The 24,391-nt window shown below is 40.7% G+C and overlaps 1 protein-coding gene across 3 annotated transcripts in view; it reads right to left on the reverse strand.

Moving 5' to 3' along the window:
- ADCY1 (adenylate cyclase 1) overlaps positions 1 to 24,391 on the reverse strand; it is a 146,067-nt gene that overhangs the window by 79,670 nt on the left and 42,006 nt on the right. For all 3 annotated transcript variants that reach the window (XM_085220008.1, XM_085220009.1, XM_085220010.1), the window contains exon 3: positions 7,827 to 7,945. In XM_085220008.1, coding sequence (XP_085076134.1) covers positions 7,827 to 7,945 — 119 coding nt within the window. The remainder of the gene's footprint in view (positions 1 to 7,826; positions 7,946 to 24,391) is intronic.

Here is a 24,391-nt window from a genome sequence, read left to right on the forward strand (position 1 = left end):
GTTTAAAAATGACAAAAAGACTTCTTATAATAAAATATCCAGCATTTATCCAGCTTTACTTTGCAGTCATGAAAGTGAACCAGATCCATTACTTAATCACACATCATCCTCCTAAATTACTTGAGGAAAGGTATTCGAATGTGCATTGAGATTTTTCACTCAGTTTGATTTATGTTCAGCTCTCTACTGTGTTATCTTAACCCTTGCACAATCTACATTTTAACTTATTTTATATTTCTGTTTCAATTTACATGAGTCTATTTTTTTTTTCCTAACTACATTAAATTAACAGAAGAATCTCCCATGGAACCAACAATGTCCACTTGCAAAAGTAAACACTAGGATTCTTTTTAGACTTTTAAAGTAAAAAGAATCTCTTATCTGCTTTTAAGGTGTTTATAAATGAAAAACCCCAGTCATAATGCATACACATAGAATCATATTCTTTTTCATATGAAAGGGATGCTAAAGATCACCTAGTTTCAACTCTCCTGCTATTGGCAGGTGAACCTCCAAATAGATCTAGATGTCCAGGGTCCCATCCAGCATGGTCTTGAATGCCTTCAAGGGATGGGGCATCCACAATTTCTCTGGACAACCTGTTTCAATGCTTCATCATCCTCTGAGTAAAGAATTTCCTCCTAACATCTAATCTAAATCTCTCCTCTTTTAGTATAAAGTTATTATTCCTAGTCCTGATAAAGATTGCTATTTACTTCTGTTAATGTTGCTTGGGAAACTGATTTCTAACCCCATCTGGAGAATCAGAGGGATATCAAGCAAACAACAATGGAGTTATTGAGGGGATCAGGGAAGATGAAGCAAGATCTATTGAGGAGTGATCCCATTTAAATGCAGTTATATTCCATTCTTAACTCAAATTAAAACACCCTTGGTTCTGTGCAGGACAAGCAACAAGTTCTGGTCAGTAACATCTGCTCTAACTGTTCCAGCCAGCAAGGCCGTGGGAACCACATAGTGATGTCACTGTGGTAACACACAGGATGCAGTTGGCCTGCTCTGCAAGTGCATGTTGCTGGCTCCTGTTGTATATTTCATCAATTGACATCTCCAAGTCCTAAGTTTGCCTATGGCTGCTCTCAAGAAATCCTCTGCACAACCTGTGTCTGTGCTTAAAAGTGCCCCAACCCAGACACAAGACTTTGCAGTTGGTCATGTTGAACTTCATGAGGTTGTCATGGGTCCACATCTCAAGCCTCTCCATGTCCCTCTGGATGGCATCCTTTCCATCTAGTATCTCAACTGCACCATTCAGCTTGGCGTCATCCGCAAACTTGCTGAGAGTGCACTCGATCCCACTGTTCATATGACCTATAAAGATAATAAATAACTCCAGTCCCACCATCGATCGGTGAGGAACACCTCTCATCATTTGTATCCACTTGGACATTGAGTGATTGACTGCAACTCTCTGAATGTGACCATCCAGCCAATTCCTCGTCCGCTGAGTGGTCCATCCATCAAATCCATTTTCTCCAGTTTGGTCACCCAGATGTCATGTAAGACTGTGTCATCCAGGTCATCAAACTGGTGATAGACAGAGCTGCTAAAGGGAGAAGCAGCTGTGCAGATCGTGATCTGTGGAAAGTGCCTGGACCTTGCTCCAGGAACAGAGGTGAGAGGCAAACTCATCTATGTAAGATGTGCCCAGGTGCAGGACCTCCTGCAAAAGGTGGCTGAGCTGCAGGAGACATTCAAAAAGCTGTGTGCGATCAGGGAGGCAGAGCTGGTGCATCTCTATGCCATCCCCAGGGTTCTGACATGGTCACCAGAATGAAGAGATCACTGTTTGCTCATCTGTTTCCTCTGGTGAGGAAGCTGTAGGCCACCATGAGGCCTCCTGTCAATCTCCTCTTCTCTAGCCTGAACAAATCAATGGACCTGAACTGCTTCTCATACATAGTGCCCCCTTCATCATCTTCATAGCCCTCTTTTGGACAATCACTAATAGCATTATGTTCCCCCAAATTGTGACTAAGACCATCAAATCTTCAAGATCACTGAGTAATATTCAGGTATGTCAGGTATTTTGCACCAAACAAAGGAGAAGCAGCAGAACTGTGGAGTGAAGAACATGTTGGTAAAGGACTGATTTTCACCAGATTATGACAGTTCTTTTTGACCTCTACTTTGGGAATTTACCATAGTTTCTGCAGTTTCTGTTTTAATCACTGTCTTTTATATGGTGAAGTGAGAGATAATGAAGCTTATCTGGGAAAGATCTTGTTCCTTCCTACTCAGGTACAAAAGCATTTAGAGACCTGGTATGCTTTTCTTGTATTATTATTTTACTTCCAGGTGTAAGGCAAATTTGAAGCTACTGATCTTTCTCTTTTCACATGCAGCTGTTGCTGAATAGAAAACTTATTTGCATTTTGAAAGCTAAGTTAATGAACTGTGAGAGAGGGGAAAGAGCAGTTCTTTCTGTATATTGCACTTCATTTGGAAATAAATTTTAAAAAATGACAAAACCATCACACAACACTGCATTAGGAGAAATCAAGTGAGAGGAAAGAAAAAAAATGTAAATAAAAGCGATCAATAATTCATTTAAACAAAATTTTAATTTTAAAGCAATTCACTTAAAAATAAAAAATCTAAATTAAAAATAATGAATTACAGGGTAAGAAAATAAATCTATCAAGTGGTCATGGAACATTTCAGATTCTGGGCTTTTAGTATTTCTTTCTGCAAAGGTCAAGCATTATGTGTGAACATTGTAAAAACAAGGATCTGCATCTATTAGAACTTAATTATAAAAGTTCAAGCACGGTAATTGAAGGAGTACAAAGTGTTCAAGCTTTTATCCTCTTCACTTTTGACAATTTTGATACCATCAGACAGTCCATCAGGAAACTCTAAGACTCAAGCTCCAGTGTTAGATAACAGGCATTTTTAATAGCACTGCTGAATCACAGAATAACAGAATGGCCAGGGTCGGAAGGGACCTCAAGGATCACGAAGCTCCAACCCCCTGCCACATGCAGGGCCACCAACCTCCGCATTTAATACCAGACCAGGCTGCCCAGGGCCCCATCCAACCTGGCCTTGAACACCTCCAGGGATGGACGGGGCATCCACAGCCTCTCTGGGCATCTGTTCCAGCACCTCACCACTCTCTTTGAATCCATGGGGGTAATCCTCCTAACATCATAGCTTACACAAATGGTCTTCAGTTAATATACATTACTTGTGTTATATATGCAGACGTTTTCCAAGAGTTATGTTACATATTTAGAGGTTTCCTAGAAGTATGTTACATATTCAATGACTAATTCTAAGCAAGATCTCCTATTTTCTTGTTAAAAGACTGCAGAACTTCCTTATCTCCTTCATTCAGAGACAAAACTCTTTCTGTTATCAAAACAAATTGCAGAGCAGGAGTATCCATCAATGAACACTAGCAAGCTTAATAGTATTGTTACAACTTGTATCACTGTCAGTAAAATAATATAACAGAGTTTCTTCAAATTGTGAATTTATAAATGTCTGCCCCAGCACGCATTTTCAATTTGCTACATATGAGCAATTCGGAGAAGAAAAGAATCCCTCCAACTACTGTTGTTCCTAAGGTCCTTTGCACATTCTTTTGATGCTACTGTCAGCTGTGCATGGAGCTGTGCCCTTCCATGGGATGTATTCATTGACAGGCCCTTTTTAAGTTTTAAACTGCCACTACACAGAAATATTCAACTTATATTGAAGGAAGTTAATTATTTCTGCTGCAGAAAGAAAAATAAAACCCTGTATGAATGAATAATTTTTCACATGCAAGATCTACTCCTTGAACTTTTAAAATTCTTTTTAAATTTAGATGGCTGAAATGAATGTGTTGGTTGTGGTTTCATTTCTTTTCCATTAAAAAAAAAAAAAAAAAAAAGGATTACTAATTTTATGTTTACTAATGCAGTTTACTAATTTCTGTCTTTCTGAAAGGTGATGTTTGTCAGGAAAAAAGGAAAGGATTACAATAAAAAAGGAAAATACACCATTATTTTCTGTTTTCCAGTGAGTAGCTTTGATGTTTGAAACTCCAATTTAGAAATATAGAGGGGTTTTTCGTTTGTTATCATTTTTTCAGACTGAGTGGTATGAAAAGAGCAAATTATGAGAGTACAAGAATGGTCCCTTAGCTCTGGCCAGATAAACTGCCATTACTCAAAAGGAAAAATGTTGTTTTCATTTCCTTTAAAAGGAAGGTTGGGTTCTTTAGCAGTAGGGATTAATACATTAGTTTTAGAATCAATATATTAATTTAACAAAAGGGATCCATAAGTTCTAAAACTTTCCATTTCTACTTTAGTGGGTAAATAGTCTTGTTTTCTTCAGTAATTTTGCACAGGGGACATAATAGAATACTTCTGTCTTTTGTTTCAAAACGTGCAAGGACATTTTCCTCAAGTTCCACTTATATTGTTTTTAAAAAGTGTCTCACTGTGGCCTAATAAGCGATGGAAATCTTCCAAACTGGGGAAAAGTAGATGAAAACCAGTCAAAGATTTCAGTGATGAAATCAATTGTGAAAAAAGGGGAAGAAGTAGGTGGGTACTTGACCACCCTAAATGCCACTGAGCATGCCCAGACACTGGCACATCTCCGTGAGTCCTAGAAAAAGAATGAATATGTATGCCGATGTACTGCGTATACATGTATTAACTATTCAGATGTAGAACCTGAACTCTGAGAGTGTGCACTTGCTTGTCAGGTCACCCAGTGTGCATCATGATGAATAAAGAAACATTGCTTTCTAATGCCTCATTAGATTTTGGGAGTTTTCTTCCCTGATTTCAGATGACAAAGTCCACATCTTGTTACTGGCACTTCATGAAGGGATTCTATAGAACTGCCCTATGCACTGGTGTCAGGGTGGCATGAGCAGGAGGTTTTCCCTGCATTATTCAAATATGTAGAGTTACACAGCTCCCAGGATGAAACAGGTCCTCAGGTACCAGCTAGCAATATCCTCCTGATCATTTACTAGCGCACTCTTCCCCACCTTTTCTTTTACTGAATTCGGTAGTTGCATTACTAGCATAAGAAATTATACAGTTTTGTGTAACAATCTCCAGCTTTCACGTATATTCTCTGAAGATATTTTCTTTCATATTAAAATCTCATGTTTTCTCCATTTACCTCAAAATATCTTCCTAAAGTCAGAGAGTGGATTCACCTCTCCAGATGGGGTATTCAAGTTCAAAATGTTCTATGAACTTCACATGGGAGAGGTGAGTAATTTGCAAGAGTATTATAAATTATATGAAATGCCATTTCATGCAGAAAAAGGGCATTCTTGAGGTTAAGTTTCAGAAAGTCTTCAGCACAACAGTGAACTCAGAATCATTATAGTCAAAGATGTCAACTGCAAAGTAAAGCAGTTTAAGAAGACTTGTAATTTTGTAGCAAACATTAAGACCTGCTGTGCTTGTAAATTACAAAAGTATACTGTGGTGTAACCCAGAATATAGCTAAACACCAAGTAGCCTTTTCCTCACCCTTACAGCAAGATGGGAGAGAAAAAAAAAAGAAAAAAAAAAGAGAAGAAGAAAATAAAAAAGAACATGTAGGCTGAGATAAAAACTATTTACTAAGAGAGGAAAGGGATAGAGAAAAAGTAATAGTAATTATATATACGTATTCAAAACAAGCAATGCACAGCGCAGTTGCCACCCACTGACCAATGCCAAGCTGATTCCTGAGCAGTGACTGCCCCAGTGACCAACTCCCCGCAGTTTTATATTTTTTTCACAACATGTATGGAATATCCCTTTTGTCCAGTTTAGGTCAGCTGTATTCATTATGTCTCCTCCCTACTCCTTGTTCCCCCATAGTCCTCCTCACTGGTGGGATAGTATGAGAAGCTGAAAAACTGAAATATATTTGGCTCTGTACAACACTGTTCAGCAACAACTAAAACATTGGTGTGTTATCAACATTCTTTTTGTCCTAAAGCTCTGTCTCAGCTGAAACCAGTGATTGTTAGGATAACATGGGATGGCACGGAGCCTGAATATAAATGCAACCGAAGCATATGTATGCATTTCGTAGCACCGTGATGGCATAACCAGAAACAACTTTTTACAGGCATATGAGCAATGTGATGACCGGAGAGACAAAAACAGGAAGAGGTGGCACACAAGCAACAAGAATCTGGCAGAGCAGAAAAAATTAGCATAAGTGACTGAAATAGGCGGGCCACCACCTAGGGAAAGAAGATTGTCAAGAAGAAAAAAGGGCAATCAACGTTATTAGGGGGATAACAGCTTAAAAGCATGATAAGTAAACACGAGAAATAGAGAAGAAAGTAGACAGTTCACTTTCTGGTCTTGAATTCTCTCCTTGAGGGACTCACAACCCTGACAAACTTGATTTTGGCAAGTGAGAATAACCAAAGCTCAAGAACAACAATGTTAACTTTGCAGCATGAGCTCTGGGATATTTATACATTGACAACTAACTTTAAGTTGCTTGTTAAAGACCAGGAGTTTTTTTATATGTAGTAATGATCATCAACTTTATGTAGGATTTAATCACTAGTAAGAAGTGTGTTGTTAATTAATAAATTCAGTAATGCAACCCAAAGAAACAACATAAAGCTGCATTAGGGGAGGGTCAAGTTGGGTGTTAGGAAAAATTTATTCATCAGAGGGTTACTGGGCTCTGAAACAGATTCCCAAGGGCAGTGGTCATGGTACCTATCTGATGGAGTAAAGAAACATTTGGACAGTGTGCTCATATTTAAGGTGTGAATTTTGGGTGAGGAGCAAGTAGCAGGACTCAATGACATTATTTTGTGATTTTATGATTAGCTTACAGTGTAAAACTGATCTGATCTGTTAGTCTTCTAAGCACTCCCATTACAGCAACCTCTGCTTCTCTGACTTCCAAAATTCTAGTTGCAGCAACTTAGTCACTAAGAAGAGGTATTTTCAAATACTAGAGTCAGCTCAATTGGAGATAGGCTGAAACCCAAGAATAGGAAAATAAAGCTCAGGATAAGGGAGAGGAGAACTTACATAGTTTGCTCCTTAGCCACATGAGCACATGGTGAAAATCATAGGAGAGGACAGTTCTGTGACATCTCTTATTGGAGCTGTATCTTACTCAGTGCAAAGATGGTGTAAGTCTCTTTGAAACTATTTTTTATGTGGAAAAAATGTAACTAGAGACAGTTTCATAAAGCAACATAATTCAGAGAAATCCTTTAGGGAATGTGTTTGGAGGGGCAAAAAGGACAGAAAAATGAGAATTCACTTTAATCACAATCAATATGAATGAGGTTATTTTCACAACAGTTACCTAGCTCTTGTTAGTGAACAAGAGCAAAAAATAGAATTGGGCCTTGGTCAATAACCTGTTCTGAGGAGGAATGCTTGTATGATGAGGATGGATATACATGTTCTTAAGTCTGCATGATATTTTCTGTGTTTCTATGCTATTGGAAAAGCTATTGCACAGAAAGTAATCCATCTTACTATCAGAAAACTAAATAAAAACACTTAATTTTTACCATGCAAAATAAATTCTCTTATTCATCCAAAATGTGAGGCAGTACAAAAAGAACAATCATCTCTTTGAAAAGAAGTTTCCTACTTCCTAGTATTAATATTCAAAACTACTTACTAAGTCAACTTATATTCTGAGTTTCTTAAGTCTTCCTGGTGGATCCATTCTCCCTTTGACAATATACAACAAATCACAGTACTGATTGTCTATTATATTCTAAAACCTGACCACAAGTGCATGTCACTGTATTTGTTCTGAACATTCTCTCTTTGAAATTATTTCATAGGTAATATCTATCCTACCTAACATTGTCATGCCTTTGAATGTAAATCTTGTGGAAAATCCTTTCAGGAGGCTTCAAAAAATCTTCCTTCATTTCCATTGCAACATTCCTAGGCAAAAGACTCATCAAGAGACGTTCCTGGAAGAACAAAAAAAGTAAACACCATCAGTTTTGTGCTATAGAAAGTTGCTCATTATTCAGCAGTATTAAACTAGCAAGCTAGACAATCTTTTCCTAATGTAGTCTTCCTGAGAACATTCTCTGCATAAATAGATAAAAACTATGAATCATTTTTTTCAAATTTCTGCAGCTTCTTCTTTCTTTTTCAGATTTCTGCATTAAAAAACAAAAACAAACAAACAAACAAAAACGTACACAGAAATGGAAGAGGTGGCTACAAATCAAATAATTTTCATTAACATCACAGTGCTAATAATAAAGACTTTATCTCTTGTAGCATTTATCTGTCTGAGAAAAAAAAAATCCAGGATCATTTTCTTGTCCTTTTGTGTGTCCTATTTCTGAATCTAATGAAAATGTTGCATTAGAAGTGCTATGGCAGCTGGTTATTAAGCAGGAGGAGCGGATGATTGATAGATTTATTCACACAGTGTGAATCAGAGGAGCAATAATAAGGGCACTGTTTTAATCACATCTTATCTATCACAGCAGTGACTATTTCAGCCGGCTCAGTAATGGAATACATTGGTATTAATCACTGGTTAAATAGATCTCTGCTTACTACATGCTCAGATATTTTAGCATACGCTACTGATCTACATAGAAAGGACCCCCGATGTTTTGGATCTCATTAGTGTTGACTATAAAGGCCTATGCAGATATTACATGTATTCTGACCCGTTCACAGGGAGCTAGAGAACTTGCAGCAGGTGTTCTTAGGTGTTGTAATGGGTACTTGGATACTTACTGAAGTTCGGTTTTAACACAGAAAATACCTGCAACTTAAAATCCAATAGATCTGTTTTTGTTGCTGCAAGAAGTTAGAGAAGTTACAAGCCTATCAGTCAGACCTGCTAGCTTCTACCATGGCAATAGTTTGAAGGAATTCATATGACCACATCTTATCTGATGGCTGGGAGCCACAGTAACGGCAACTGTGAGATATCATATCACATAAGTGCAGATCCTGGTCAAATTGCATCATCTTGTTATTTGAATGACTTTAAGTAAGAAAGAAGCAATAAATAACACAAAAGAGGGTATCTGCACAGACAACTGTGTTGTGTTGCTCACACACACACATTCACCACTTAGAAACTCCTAATAATACTTCAGAGGTTTCTTTTTTATAGTTTCTTCTGAAAGATGGCAGATTGAATATTTATATGTCACAAAGGAATAAGTTAAACTTCAGGGAACTGCCACAGTTCGTAATTTAGGACTCCTTCGCTTCAGTCTCTACTGGTAAGACTACCTGTCAGAAATGGAATTCAGACCATGGAATTTATTTGAGAGAGAGTTCGGGGAAAGACTTCCATTTAGTTGAGGAGAATCTTGTTAGAGATTGTCTAGGCAAAATCAACTGCACACAAATCCATGGGCTCTGAAGAGTGCTGAGAGAGCTCATTGAAATTACTGCCACGTCGCTCTTTATCATCTTTGAAAATTCCTGGAGAATGGGGGAGGTGCCTGAAGACTGGAGGGCATCCAATGTCACTCAAAAATGTCACAAAGAAGTATCCAGGCAATTACAGGCCAGTCAGCCTCACTTCCATCCTTGTGAAGATGATGGAGCAACTTATATACCGGATGTCATCATCAAGCAATTGAACGAGAATATTATCAGGAATAGTCAAAATGCATTTACCAAGAGAAAACCATTCTTGACCAACCAAGTAGCCTTCTATGATATAATCATTGGCTGGATAGATGAGAGGGGAGCAGTAGAATTGCGTACCTTGACTACAGCAAGGTTTTGACTCTGTTTCCCACAAAATGCATACAAAGAAGCTTAGTATACATGGGATAGATGTGTGGAGAATTATGTAGATAGAGAACTGGCTGACTAGCAGAGCTCAGGCTGTTGTGATCAATGACTCTGGTTCCAGTTGGAGGCCTGTAACTAACAGTGATGCCCAGAGGTTGGTAATGGGCCTGGACTTGTTCAGCATCTTCATCGATGACCTTGAAAACATCAAGAGGATTTACTTTGGAGTGGAGGTTCTCACTGAGGGATCCTTCACAGAGGCAAGACTGCAAGAGAGTCTTGGAAAACTGTGCAAAAGAAGCTCAGGAAGAGCAAGGGAGCCACCAGTCCCCATGAGTGGGAAGAGCAGAGCCTAGAACAGCGGCAGCTCTGATGTGGTGTGGACAGAGCTGGGAGCGATGACAGCCAAACTCTTGTGCCTACAAAGGCTCTTCTTAGGGAGTGCAGCTCCCAGGAACACGGCAAACAGGATGGGCAAAAAGGGCATGGCATGTCAAAAGGGTATGACATGGCAGTTTGCACATCAGTTCATGCAGGCAGGTTGAGCATCCTACTGAGATTAATGTGGTGATCACCTGTTGCAAAAGCCAGGCTGAGACTGCAACTCAGATTCCGGGACCACAACCCTTCTGGGCTGATGTGTGTACCCAGATGGACCTCCCAGGGTATAAAAGAGTTGTCCAGATCTCTGGTTGTGGGAAGCTCCAGGATGTGGAAGTCACTCAACAGACTGAGGTAAGTGCATTGTATCATGGGTGTAAGTGCATCCAGCTTGATGATCTTTTTGAGCAGCTGACCAAGATGCAAGAGCAAGTCACCAGGCTGAGATGTATCTAGCAGTCATAGAGAGACACTGACACCTGATATAATGCAGTGGCTTGGGCAGACTGACAACCCCATCTTAGGTCCAAGCAAGGAGAAGAAAGTAAGCAGGGCAAACGTGCAGGATGAGGAAGACTGGACCCTTGTCCAGGGTCCCAGTCAAAAGGAGAAGCCTTCCAGTTCCCACTATCCAACAGGTATGAAATTCTAGGGATGGAAGAAGAAAAAGGCGCAGATAGTGGTTAAGAACTAGAAAGGATAGTGTCACGTTTAGGGCTTTGGTTTCTATGATCTAGGACAAACCTTCAATAAGCTGGGAAGGCTGACCTGGGACGAGACACAACTGACCAAGAGGGGCAAGAATGTACTAAGCAGCAAGATGGCTGGGCTCATCACCAGAGTTTTAAAAATTCGAGGAACACTGTCACTTTAGGAAGAAGTGGGGGAAAAATCCTCATATTTGTCCCAGTGGTTTCTGGTAGGGCTCCTCCAAGAAGGCAATGCAGCTAAAAACCCAGCTGAAATGCCTCTATACCAATGAAGTAGCATGGGATATATGCAGGAGGAATTGGAAACCATGGTGGAACTGGAAAACTATGATGTTATTACTATCACAGAAACATGGTGGAATAATACATGTAAGTGGAATACTATGATTGAGGGTTATAAGCCTTTTAGAAAAAGTAGGCAAGGTAGGAGGGATAAGGAGGTTGCCTTCTGTGTTAAGAAGTGGATATGCTGAAGAGCTGCATTTCAGAAACGGTCATGAACAGGCTGAGAGCTTGTGTGTTAAAATTAGGAATTGGACATCTGGTGATTGGAGTCTACTACAGGTCGCCTGATCAAGGAGGACCTTGTCATCTTCCTGGACTTGTGCAAGGCCTTTGACACGGTCCTGCACCACATTCTTTCCTCTAAGTTGGAGAAATATGGATTTGAAGGCTGGACTATTCAATGAATAAAGAATTGGTTGGATGGTCATAGCCAGAGGCTTATTATCAGTGACTCTATGTCCAGGTGGAGGCCAGTCATGGGTGATGTCTCCCAGGAATCCAGCTTGGGACAGGTGCTCTTCAATATCTTCATCAATGACATAGAGAGTGGGGTTAAGTGTACCCTCAGCAAGTTTGCAGTTGATGTGGGAGAAAGAAGGGATGCCATCCAGAGGACCTCAACAGGCTCAAAAACTGGGCACATGAAAACAGAATGAGGTTCAATAAGGTCAAGTGCAAATTGTTGAACTTTGGTCAGGGCCAGTCTTAGATATGTCTACAGACTGAGAGAAGAACTCACTGAGAGCAGCCTTGCAAAGAAGGAGTTAGAGGTCCTGATGGACGAGAGACTTGCCATGAGCCAGCAGCATGTTCTTAGATCCAGGAAAGCCAACAACATCCTGGGCTGTTTCAAAAGAGGAGTGGCCAGCAGGGAAAAGGAGGTGACTGTCCTCCTCTACTCTGCCTTTGCGAGGACCCGTGTAGAGTACTGTGTCCAAATTGAGGCCCCCAGCACAGGAAAGATGCTGAATTGTTGGAGCAAGTCCAGAAGAGGGACACAAACATGATTAAAGAGTCAGAGCATCACTCCTGTGAAGAAAGGTTGAGGGAGTTGGGTTTGTGTAGCTTAGAAAAGAGAAGGCTCTGCGGAGAATTCATTGCAGCCTTCCAGTACTTAAAAGTATCTTATGAGGGAGACCAACTTTTTTATACAGCCTGACAGTGATAAGGAAAGGGGGAACAGTTTTAAAGTAAAAGTGGAGATATTTATGTTATATGTTAGGAAGAAATTTTTACTCAGAGAGTGGTGAAAAGCAGGAGGAACAGGTTGCCCAAAGAGGCTGTGGATGCCCCATCTCTGGAGACATTCGATCAGGTTGAACTGGATCCTGGGAAGTCTGATCAGGTGGTTGGCAACCCTGCCCATGGCAGAGGAGTTGGAATTAGGTGATCTCTAAGATCCCCTCCAATGTAAGGCATTCTATGATGAAGAGAGAGCGCACCCTCAGCAAGTTTGCTGATAATACAAAGCTGGAAGGAGGGGTTGACACATCAGTAGGCCGTGCTGCCATTCAGGGAGACCTGGGCAGACTGGAGAACTGGGCAGAGAGTAAACTGATGAAATTCAACAGGAGCAAACACATAGTCCTCCATCTGGGGAAGAATAACCACATGCACCAGTACAGGTTAGGGGGTGATCTACTAGAAAGGAGCTTGGAGGAGAAGGACTTAGGGGTCTTAGTGGACAGCAGATTGACCGTGAGCCAACAGTGTGCCCTTGTGGCCAAGAATGCCAACGGAACAGTAGGATGCATCAAGAAAAGTGTGGCTAGCAGGCTGACAGAGATGATCCTTTTCCTTTACTCTACCTGATGAGGCCACATCAGGATTACTGTCTCCACTTCTGGGCTCCTCAGTTCAAAAAAGACAGGGATCTTCTAGAGAGAGTCCAGTGGAGGGCCACAAAGACGTCTGGAGGCCTGGAGCATCACCTGTATGTGGAAAGGCTGAGAGACCTGTGACTCTCCAGCCAGGAGATTGAGCTGAAATGGGATCTTGATCAATAAATATCTAAAATGCAATGGTCAGATGGATGAGGCCAACTTTTTATAGTGGCGCCCAGCAACAGAACAAGGAGCAACAGGCAAAAATTGCTACAGAGGAAATCTCATACAAGCATGAGTCCTGGAACAGGCTGCCCAGAGAGGTTGTGGAATCTCCTTCTCCAGGGATATTTAAGACTTATCTGGATGTCTTACTGTGTAACCTACTATAGGGAACCTACTGTATCAGGGTGGTTGGAATAGACGACTGCCGGAGATCTCTTCCAACTCATATGATAGTGCTCCTTTATATGTTTATGGCAGTACATATAGACTTATGGGTAAGGATCATTAAATAAGCCTCTTTCCTATTGCTGTCACATTGTAGAATATGATGGAATTAAATACTGGTGAATCTTAAGTTAAGCAAATAGTCTAAGGATGCAGCCTGATGCAGCTCATACTGTGGCCTACTCCCTGCCCTTCACCATCATAATGGTGGCTCAGCCCAGCCCCCAGCACACATCCATGGCTCAACAACAACTGAGACATTGGTATCCCCTTAACACTTCTGGGTTGAAACCAGAAGAAGGAGAGGGTGCAGTGCAGTGCTAACTCAACATATGACAAATAATTGTATGCATTTGATACACTGGCTAACCACAGTCCTATAAACAACAAGAAATATGCAGCCTTGCTTTCCATTCAGATAAAGAAATTTGAGAATAGGTTTCAAGATTGCTGAAAAAGTTATTCATTTATTGGTATATTCGCATTTTTATTTTCAGTTAAATTATCTGTGAATTTTCAAATAGAATGTATAGAGTTGCAATCAGATATTCAACTCAAAGAAAAAATTGATCATGTCTCTTTACTAGTCTCATAAGTCCTCTCTTATCAGAGAGAGGTACCCCCTGTTTCACAGTCATTCCTGTCCTCTTTACATAGAAGCGAAATTGCATCTGACAGATTCTTGGCAATACTAGGCAAAGTATTTGCAAAAAGGCCAATAGTCATATAAAGAATGAAGAATGGAACTCAACCTACTGGTAAAGGAGCTCTCAGCTATGCAGAAGTAGCCTAGGTCCAAAAGATGCTCTCCCTCCAGAGGCTGACCCTTATATAAGCACAGAGTGGCTCCATCCTAGGTCCATCCCTACACCAGGTGCTCAATCACCAGTTCAATCACTGACCTAAATGTTCCCCTAAACTTCACCCCTTCACAGCACGAATAGTGATAGGGCACCTTAGGAGATGAGCCCAAACATTACCATTACAATATATACAATACTCATACAGAATATACAGAAGTTCATAAATTGATTCACTTGTGTGTGCAGGCTTCATAGTTGTTGCTGGATCACACACAAGGTTTGTAGATGTTGCAGGACTTATTTAGTAGGTGTTTCCAGAAAGTCCAGGTTTGTTTGCTGTTTTTTTTAATCTTCAAAAAAGTCCATTGCTAGGTGCCACTGAAGAGCAGCGTTACAATGACTCTTCAATGACCATAGTATATCATAGTATATCATAGTTCAGTGATGTTGCTCCTACTGGTAGTCTTGTATGCCATGGATCTCAGGGGATACAAAAAGAAAATGTTTAACCAGTACTAGAACAGCCAAGTCAATCCTCCAAGGTGAAATACATGCAGTATTCCAGTTCTGGGTCAATATTTCTGCCAAAATAAGGGCATGCCCAGGCCATTTGTACCGCAGCCTTTGTCTTGATACTAATGGTTGTATGATCGTATCAGGCACTGGGGGTGTGTTCTGACCTGCCAAAGCAAAAAATGAAAATCGGGGTTTGTATTATAATTTCTGGGATCCATGCACTGATGACTTGTGGAGTTACTGAATTCCCTCTTCTAGTAACCTACTCCACAGTGCAAGTAGACCTCAGCACCTCAGACCTACCTGCATCTCCCGAGGTCACTTAACCTGCTCACATCACATGCAGGTGGAGTTCCTGCCACCCTTCCTGGCCAGCAGCAGGCTCAGGCACTCCCTGCAGCTGGAGACCTGAACAGCCACATTCTTGGACAGGGCCCTCCGTCTGGGTCACCACAGTCTTTGTGGGGCAAACTCATTGCCTGGTGGAGACAGTGGTAAATCTATGTTGTTAGAGACTGCCAACAGGTACACTGGTCTCCTGAATGAGGAGTAAAATGCCCTGGTGCTGGAATGGGCTGCCCAGGGAACAGGTGGAGTCACTTACCCTGGATGCGGTCAAGAAATATTTAGACATTGTGCTGAGGGACATAGTTTAGTGAGAACTATTGGTGATAGGTGGATGCTTGAACTGGATTATTTTCTTGGTGATTCTATAATTCATCAGAAGCGTCTGATGACCACCTCGAGATTTCACTAAGAATTGCAGCTACTTCCACTGAACCAGACAAATACATTTTCACAAAAACAAGATCAAATATTCCCCTGGTTTTCCTTTTTTTTTTTTTTTTTTTTGCCCTGTTTGTTTTAATAAAAAATATTAAAAATTATTGTTGGGATTCAAGAAAGAATATTCAGATCTGTGGAATATTCAGCTGTGAAGCAAGAAAATGGCATCAAAAAGAAATGCTGAGAACCAAGAAAAGCTTTAGGACAGAAAAGTAAAAGTCAAGTAAGGTGCATGATCGCCACATGATAACAACCCTCATTGGAGGAAGGGCACAAGACTTGGAACGACTCATGACTCTGACTGGATACGTGTCTGCATGCGTGGTTAAGGAGTGTTTGTGGAATGTTCTGTTGACATGTAAAGGTGGGTGGGAAAGTAACAAGAGAAATCTTGTGAATGTATATAAAGGATGTTAGAGCCTGTAATAAACGATTTGGATTGTTCACATCTGACTCCATGCCTCAGACGCTGCAGATTATAATAACTTTTGTTATTTATATATGTTATCTATATCAATATTTTATGAATGCTGCTCCAAAAGTAATGCCTCCAGCTTTATTATGTTGACCAGCTGCATCAGAGAAAAATGTTGATAGTTTGGAAGCAGAGACCGAACCTTCCCAGCAATATTCCATTATATTTTATTGCTGTGTGACAGATGAGAGCAAAGGGGCAGTCTGACAAAATGGCATCTGACATAGAAGTGTGTATGAAGCAAAAGTATGTCACTAAGTTCCTCTGTGAGGAATAAATGGCACCCACTGAAACTCATTGACACTTGCTGAACATTTATGGACACCAAACAACGGATGTCAGCATAGTGGGGTGATGGTGCATTTCAGCAGTGACAACAGTGGGTTATCTCTGCTGGAGCAGGTTTTGAGGAGTGTGAGATGCAGGCAAAATGCAGGCAAACATGCACAGCTAATGGCGGTGGTTATGTTGGAAAACAGTGTATTGTTGCTGATAATTTGCTCTATCACATCGTTATTGTACTCTTTGTATTGGTTGTATTTCCCATGGAAATAAATAGGAGGCATTACTTTTGGTGCAACCTATGCATATGTACCCCGACAATTCTTCTTTACTCAGTGCAGCTCAGGGAGGCCAAAAGGCTGGACACTCCTGGTCTAAGGAGTTGGTAGGAAATGGTAAATTACTAGAGTTTTTATGTTAATTTAATTAAGTATGCTTATATCTTTGCAGCAGGATTATATAATATAGTCTTAAATCCAAGTTAAAAAAAAAAAAAAAAACAAACTTTTGTCAGCAGTATGAAGCTCTGCTGCACACATATTTGGATCTTGTAGTTGATTTACTGTTTTAACTGAATTTCACTGAAGCTGTAAAACAAGGTGACAGCTTACTAGGTTATAAGGTAATACACACAGGAAAGACATTCAGGCTGATGATTAAATTTTATGGTGCATGAAATAATATAAACTCCAAAGTGTACTGGAATGTCAGAAGTAATATCCTGGTTGCTAATTTTCTGAGGTCTGAAAAGAGTTATTCACTAGTTATTCACTGCAGCTTCTTTTTAAGCAAGGGTAGTAAACAAGATTTTGAAATGAGTAAGTAAATTCTCAACATGTTATAGAAAAAGTGGAGCTTTAGATTACGTTTCCTATGTCACTCTAAAACCAACACAAAATTATACTGACAGACTCTTACAGAGACAAATGCTGACCTAAATAGTACTTCTATGGCCTGTAAAGACAATTACAGTACACGAAGTGAATAAAATCTCAGATAACTTTCACAGTGCACCACAAACATCACTGATTCCAAAGAAGTAATACAAGTCACTGGTGTGAAGGCAGCATTGGAGCACTGCAGGATTTATCACTGTATAAAAACAGTTTCTTTGAAAATCTGCTGTTGCCAGCTGTGTTAAGGGAAGCTACAAAAATGGTAATTTCAATCTATGTTGGATTTGGTGGAATTACAACAAGACCCAGAGGGAGCTTATGAAAATTCTACAAATGAAATTGTTGTAATTTTTTTTTTCATTAGAGTTGGGAAAAAAAGAAGTGATGGGTTCCTGAGAAAGAACTGTGGAGTCTTTACAAAGAGGCTCAGCACCCTTAAACTCACCTAGCGAGGAAAAAGTCAATCATAGCATTCTGAAAGAGTAACTACTGCCAATCAAGCTACTGGTGACTCAAGGCCAAGAAACAAAGCATCGGTGTGGATCTAAGGCATTATCACTAGAGGAGGTACTGGAACAGATAAGAAACAACCCCATGATGGAAAATATCAAAGCACTGAATATAAACGAAAACAGCATCTAGCTTTCTTAAAAAAAAAAAAGATAAGTCTTTTATATGGGGCAAAATCTCATCTGTCAAGAAAAGTCGCACTGCCTTCCAAGTCACCCTGAGGAATGCTTAAGGTCTCAGAAGTTTGAAAGTTGAATGGATGTTTACCAAATACAGCCGTTAAAAGTTTGGAAAGAGATGTTATCTGGATTTCTATTTATCAAGTACTACCATCATTGTCTGATTTTTCATTTGCTACTGCATGACTGATCTGACAGACAAAATAACCTGAAAACCAGACCAACAGGAAAAGTAAATGCGTGTGCCTGCCTTGTGCACTGATGATTGTTCCGTTCAATGTGTTACAACACTGAAGTCAGACACACTCGTGACATTCATGCATGAGAGGCTGTGGCCTCTGGAAGAGATGGGTGGTGACAGAAAAAATTGAAATTATGAGACAGGAAGCACAATTAGCAACAACTATGGCTATAATAAAAGAGTGTTCATGTTGCAGACTTTCTTTTCAGTGACATCTGAAGTTGTGCTGGGAAAGCCTGAACATGTGGTATGTCCCAAAACACGGGGGCTTGTAGAGAGAAAGATGTTTCCACACTTTCATCTTTCTCACTGGTCTACAGTGTAGTTTAAACTCTTGAGAGCTGGTTTGTATCTAGAAAATTAAATTTTGGCACTGTGAACAACTATTTTTTAGGAATTTTTGCTTTCCTTTACTTGGTATTAACATGGTCTAAGATGAATTCACATGCTGAAAAACATTTCTTTTCTGAGATGGTACTTGTTTGACAATGATTTGAATGTCCTGCAGAAATACCATTAAGAAAAGGAAATGACAAATTAGGAGACATATCTCCTTCATTCATACCATTTTCCATTATATTTAAGTTTTAAACCATCAGATTTAGCCTGGGATTTGCAGTGCCAAAATAGGCTGTCTCTGACATTTGTCTCATAGGATTTCTACATCAATAATAAAGACTTAATTTATTTTGTATACAACACTCAATTTTAGAAGAACATCCAGTTTTCTTTTTTCTCATAGCAATGAAACATTGCTGAAAATAAGAAGGGGCAAACATACACATTTAACTTCAAGTCAAAATGCATACTAAGCTGACTGGAAAAAGATAAATAGTATCTGGGCAAAAAATATAGAATCAAAGAATATCCTGTATTAGAAGAGGTACACAAGGATCACATTCCAATTCCTGGCTTCACACAGGACTACCCAATATTCAATCTCTATTTCTGAGTGCAATTGTCCAAATGCTTTTTGAAGTCTAGCAGAGATGGTGTCATGACCACTGCCCTTGGGAGCCTGTTCCAGTGCCAATCCATTCTTCATACCCAACCTGAGCATCTCCTGATGCAGCTCCATGCCATTACCTTGAATCCTCTCACTGTCACCAGAAAGAAAAAATCACTGCCTGCCTCTCCACTCTCTATGAGGAAACTACAGGCTGCCATGATACGTCCCCTCAGCCTTCTCTTTTCTAGGCTGAACAAAGGAATCTCAACTACTCCTCATACATCTTGCCCTCTAGACTCTTCATCACCTTTCTAGCCCTCGTTTGGACACTCTCTGATGGTTTTATGACCTTAAATTGTGGTGCCCCAAATTCCACACATAGTACTTGAGGTAAGACTACACAAACACAGCGCAGAGCAGGACAATTCATGTACTTGACTGGCTAGCAGAGCTTTGCCTGATAAACTCCAGGACACAGATGCTCTTTTAGCTGCCAGGGCACACTGATGATTCATCTTCAACTTGCAGTCAACCAGAAACCTCAGATCCCTTTCCACAAGGATGCTCTCCAGTCTCTCATCTCCTAGTCTGTACACACATTCAGTCTTGCCCCGTCACAGCTGTAGAATTTTTGCTCCTGTTAAACTTCATGAGATTAGAGACTATTTAGCTCTCCAGTTTGTCAAAATCTCTCTGAAGGCGGCCCCTCTACTCTGGAGGAAGTCAGCAGCTCATTCCAGGTTAATGCTGTCCACAAAATTACATAGTTTGTTTTCATGTTTAACATTCAAAACATTAAGGAAAATATTTAAGGAAATTGGCTCTAAAATGGAGCCGCAGAACCCCATGAGTGACTGGCCACCATCCTGATGGAACCACACTTACTGTACTCCTTCAAGCCCGGCCCATCAGCCAAATGTTCACTCGGTATTATGTTCTTACATAGCTGTATGCTGGGATTTTTTTTTTTTCCAGAACAATACTGTAAGAAACTATATTGAAAGATCTGTTTTTATTGAACAGAACTTTCATCTCATGAGCCTGTGCTGGCTGTGACCAGTGATTGCAATGTGGAGCATATTTCAATAACTCCCAAAATAATCTTCTTCACAGCACTAGTCTTCACCAAGCACTAACATGAAACTGACAGAATCTTCTGTCTTTCCCTTCTTGAAAACTGAAACAACATCTATAAGCTTCCAGATGATTGGGACCTCTCTAGATTCCCAAGACCACTGAGAAACAGTTGGGAGAGGTCTCACAATGATATCAGCAAACTCCTTGAGTATCCTAGGATGAATCCCATTGGGATTCATAAACTTATATGCATACAACTGGATCAGCAAATCAGCACAATTTCAGTGTTGGCTGGGAGTTTATTGTTACCACAGTCAGTCCGCTGTCAGTGCTCCAGGTTTTGAAGACAAAGGCAGCAAACATCCCTGTTTTATCTGTATCCCTATTTGTGAGGGGACTGTCCTTATCAAGTAGTGGACCAGTGTTATCTCTGGTCCTATTTTTGCTGTTAAGATGTTGAAAAGCCCTTTTTACTTCCCCCCATAGTTCTGACCGGCTTCAACTCTAGTTGAGCAAACGTCTTCTCTCTACTTCTCTAATTGTAAACAGCTCTCTGCAGTCCTCCTATGTTGCCTAACCCTGCTTCCAGTGGCCATACACTATCTGCCTAGGCTCTAGAAGCAGACTCTTTCTCAGTCAAAACCAACATTCTGCTCTTCCTGCTTGATTTCAGATATTCTGGAATTGCCTGCACAATATACTCTTAAGAGATGGTAGCATAATTATGTGCACAGTCAATAAAGAAAATTTGCAAAGACAGACAAATAAAAGCTTCTTATTAATGTCCTAAAAAAGCTTATGTTATTAGTTTCTTTAAAATTATTTTATATTTTTTAACATTCTCAACTGAATTGCATGTACAAGCTGCTGTACTGTATTTCTCAGCCTTTATTGGTCTTAAGGAAAAACTTTTGATCTTGCATTTATTCAAGATCTAGCTAGAGAAAGCCACGGATGATCAGACCTGGTATTGAGGACAGTCCTCCTCTGGGAAGCATGCTGGACTGAACAATCTCCAAAGGTTCCTTCCAGTCATTCTATAATCCATGGCAAAGTGGATGACAACACAAGGAACGGGAGTAGAGGGTGCCCATGGCTTTTGAGGAGCAGTTGAGTCCATGCTGTCTCCTTACCAAACTGATCTTAATACAACAGAGTAGCTAAAGACTCCACCAGTACTGTGATTTATCTTCCCTGAGGGGGCATGTGGAAAGCAACAAGCAGACAGCAGAAAGAATGTTGTAACAGCAACTTCCATCATCTGTAGGTTATATTCTGTTCCAATACTTTTTTCAACTTTCTCCAATTTGGAGAAGTCAAGTCATGCTCCTCAGCACAATTCCCTCTCCCATCCTTGTCCCTGATCTGGGCAGCTTCTCCCACCCACAGCCTGGCTCTATGTTTAGTGGAGTCCCCAGAGTGGAGTTCCTGCCTCTTTCTCCAAATGAAGAACATCCTGCCTATTTTGAATGCCATTATCATTCTTATTTTACTTCTTCTTCCAAAGACTCATGACATTCTCAAAGTCCTTTTGAAAATTTTGTGTTGATACACCATCATTTTATTCGGCTCCCCAGACAACACTATCCACCCTAAAACTACATTTTATTTCTATTGTAGAAAATGATCTATTTTGACATCTGTATGGGAAATGACTGCAATAGATTTTCCAGTTCCTTTAGTAACCTGTAAATCCTTTATGAATGCACTCTTGCATCAGCATCATGTGTTTCAGCAGTGATGACAGCAAGGTGAAGAACAAGCTACCTTCTGGACAGGACAACTATGCATAGACGCCACATCATGAAATGAAGAGTGTCTAGATCAGCTCATCTCCATGAATTGGCTTTTGGGGGTGACAATGTTGTTGAAATAGATTTTTATAGCTTAGAATTTACTCTGAGAAACTATGTTAATGAGCTTTTTGCATCTGTTGTAGTTGGTAATAAATAGGAGCCAGTACTTTTGGAGCAACCTACGTTTTATTGTAATTCTTAAATGGAATATGTCACAATATTTAATTTTTTTTCGTCAGTGAAGACAAGTACTCAGCCTTGGTCAGGCCAGACCTTGAGTATTATTTTCAGTTTTTGGCCTCTCACTACAAGAAAGACATCAAGACCCTGGAGCATGTCCAGAGAAGGACAACAAGGGAATTTGATGTTGGATTAGAACAGTCAATAATTTGAGTTGTATATTAGCTGCTATATAGTACCGCATATCATCATTACTATAAATGCTATATGCCTTATTAATGGCATAACAGTAAGAATTACTCAAGTTAAAGAAGAATTAATTACAATAGAAATAGAACTGGATTCAGTGTGCAACAATCCAACACCATGCATCATCATCCCTGTCCTTAAGGACTATTATAACAGATGGAGCCCAAAGTCATGGACTAAATGAACTCCACAATTTAGAGGATGGCCTATAGAATACGTGAACGATATCTGCATGTGTGTATCATAAGGCAAGATAGGTGATGGTAATTTATGTATGGAAAAGTATGGAATCTGAGCATGATGTAAATTATATGGAATAAAGGGTGGATATTGTCTCCTGGTTTAGGCTGAGTCAGAGGGTTTTTTTTGCTTACATATTGTCTGGTACGATGCAACACTTTGGCTTCAGGAGAAAAACAATATTGATAACATACCAGTTAACTTAGTTGTTTCTGAGCAGGATATTTCAGTTTTTCAGCTTTTCTTACTGCTCTGCCTCAGTCTTCACTGGCAGTCAGGATTCCAATATTTCTCACGTCCCTGAGCCCTGCAGCCCTAAACCTCTAGGTGGGAACTGCGGTAGTAAATCCCCCCCAACTATAAGGGCAGAGCAAGTCCGAGACCGCCTCATGAGACTGAATGTGTACAAGTTTATGGGGCTGGATGACGTGCATCCCAGGGTTCTGAAGAAGCTGGTTGAGGTGGCTGCTGACCCACTCTATATCATATTGAAAAGTCGTGGCTGTCAGGTGGAGGCTGTGAACAAGCAGTGTCCCCCAGGGCTCTGTCTTCGGACCGGTGCTCTTTAACATCTTTATCAATGACATCGATGAGGGAATTGAGTGCATCTTCAGCAAGTTTGCTGATGACACCAAGCTGAGTGGTGCGGTTGACATGGCTGAAGGAAGGGATGCGATTCATAGGGACCTCAACAGGCTTGAAAGGTAGGCCTGGGTGATTCTAATGAGCAACAAAGTGCAAAGTTTTGAACTTGGGCTGGAAGAATCCCAGGCATTTATACAGACTGGAAGGAGCAGCCTTTGAGAATAGCCCTGCAGAGAAGGACCTGGGGGTCCTGATGGATGAAAAACTTAACACGAGCCAGCATTGTGCTCTTGAAGCAGGGAAAGCAAATAGTATCCTGGGCTCCATCAGAAGAGGGGCGGCCAACAGGGACAGGGAGGTGATTGTCCACGTCTACTCAGCTCTTGTGAGGCCCCATCTGGAGTATACCATACCTGGAGTCCAGGTATGGAGCCCCCAGTACAAGAAAGACAGGGAGTTGTTGTAGAGGGTCCAGAGGAGGGCCACGAAGATGGTCAGAGGGCTGGAGCAGCTCCCCTACGAAGACAGGCTGAGGGAGCTGGGCTTGTTCAGCCTGGAGAAGAGAAGGCTGTAGGGTGACCTCATTGCAGCCTTTCAGTACCTAAAGGGAGCCTACAGACAGGAAAGGAATCAACTCTTTGAAAGGGTAGATAACAGCAGGACAAGGGGGAATGGTTTTAGGTTGAGGGAGGGAAGATTGAGGTTGGATGCCAGAGGGAAGTTCTTTACTATGAAAGTGGAAAGGTGCAGGAAGAGACTGCCCAGAGAGGCTGTGGGTGCCCCATCCCTGGAGGTGTTCAAGGCCAGGTTGGATGGAGCTCTGGGCAGCCTGGTCCAGTATTAAATGTGGAAGTTGGTGGCCTTGCCTGTGGCAGAGGTGTTGGAGATTCATAATCCTTGAGGTCCCTTCCAACCCTGGCCATTCTGTGATTCTGTGCTTGGGAGGGAGTCTGAGGGGGCACTTGGAGTTAGGAGATGACAGACCCAGGACAGCTGACCTAATCTGGCCACAGGAATATTCATGCCATTTGACATGCAGGAAAAAAACACACACAACAACAACAACAAAAAAAAACAAAAAAAACCCTGAAAACTGTGGGGACAACTTCTTCTGGGGGACCAGCTGAGAGTCTTTTAGCTGGTGATGAGCAGTTGCTTCTGCATTACTTCCTTTGTATATATACAAGGGATGCTTTGAAAGTAATGTCTTCTATTTTATTATG

This window comes from Meleagris gallopavo, chromosome 3, assembly GCF_905368555.1.
Source record: "Meleagris gallopavo chromosome 3, MGAL_WU_HG_1.1, whole genome shotgun sequence".
In the NCBI taxonomy this organism is placed as follows: domain Eukaryota; kingdom Metazoa; phylum Chordata; class Aves; order Galliformes; family Phasianidae; genus Meleagris; species Meleagris gallopavo.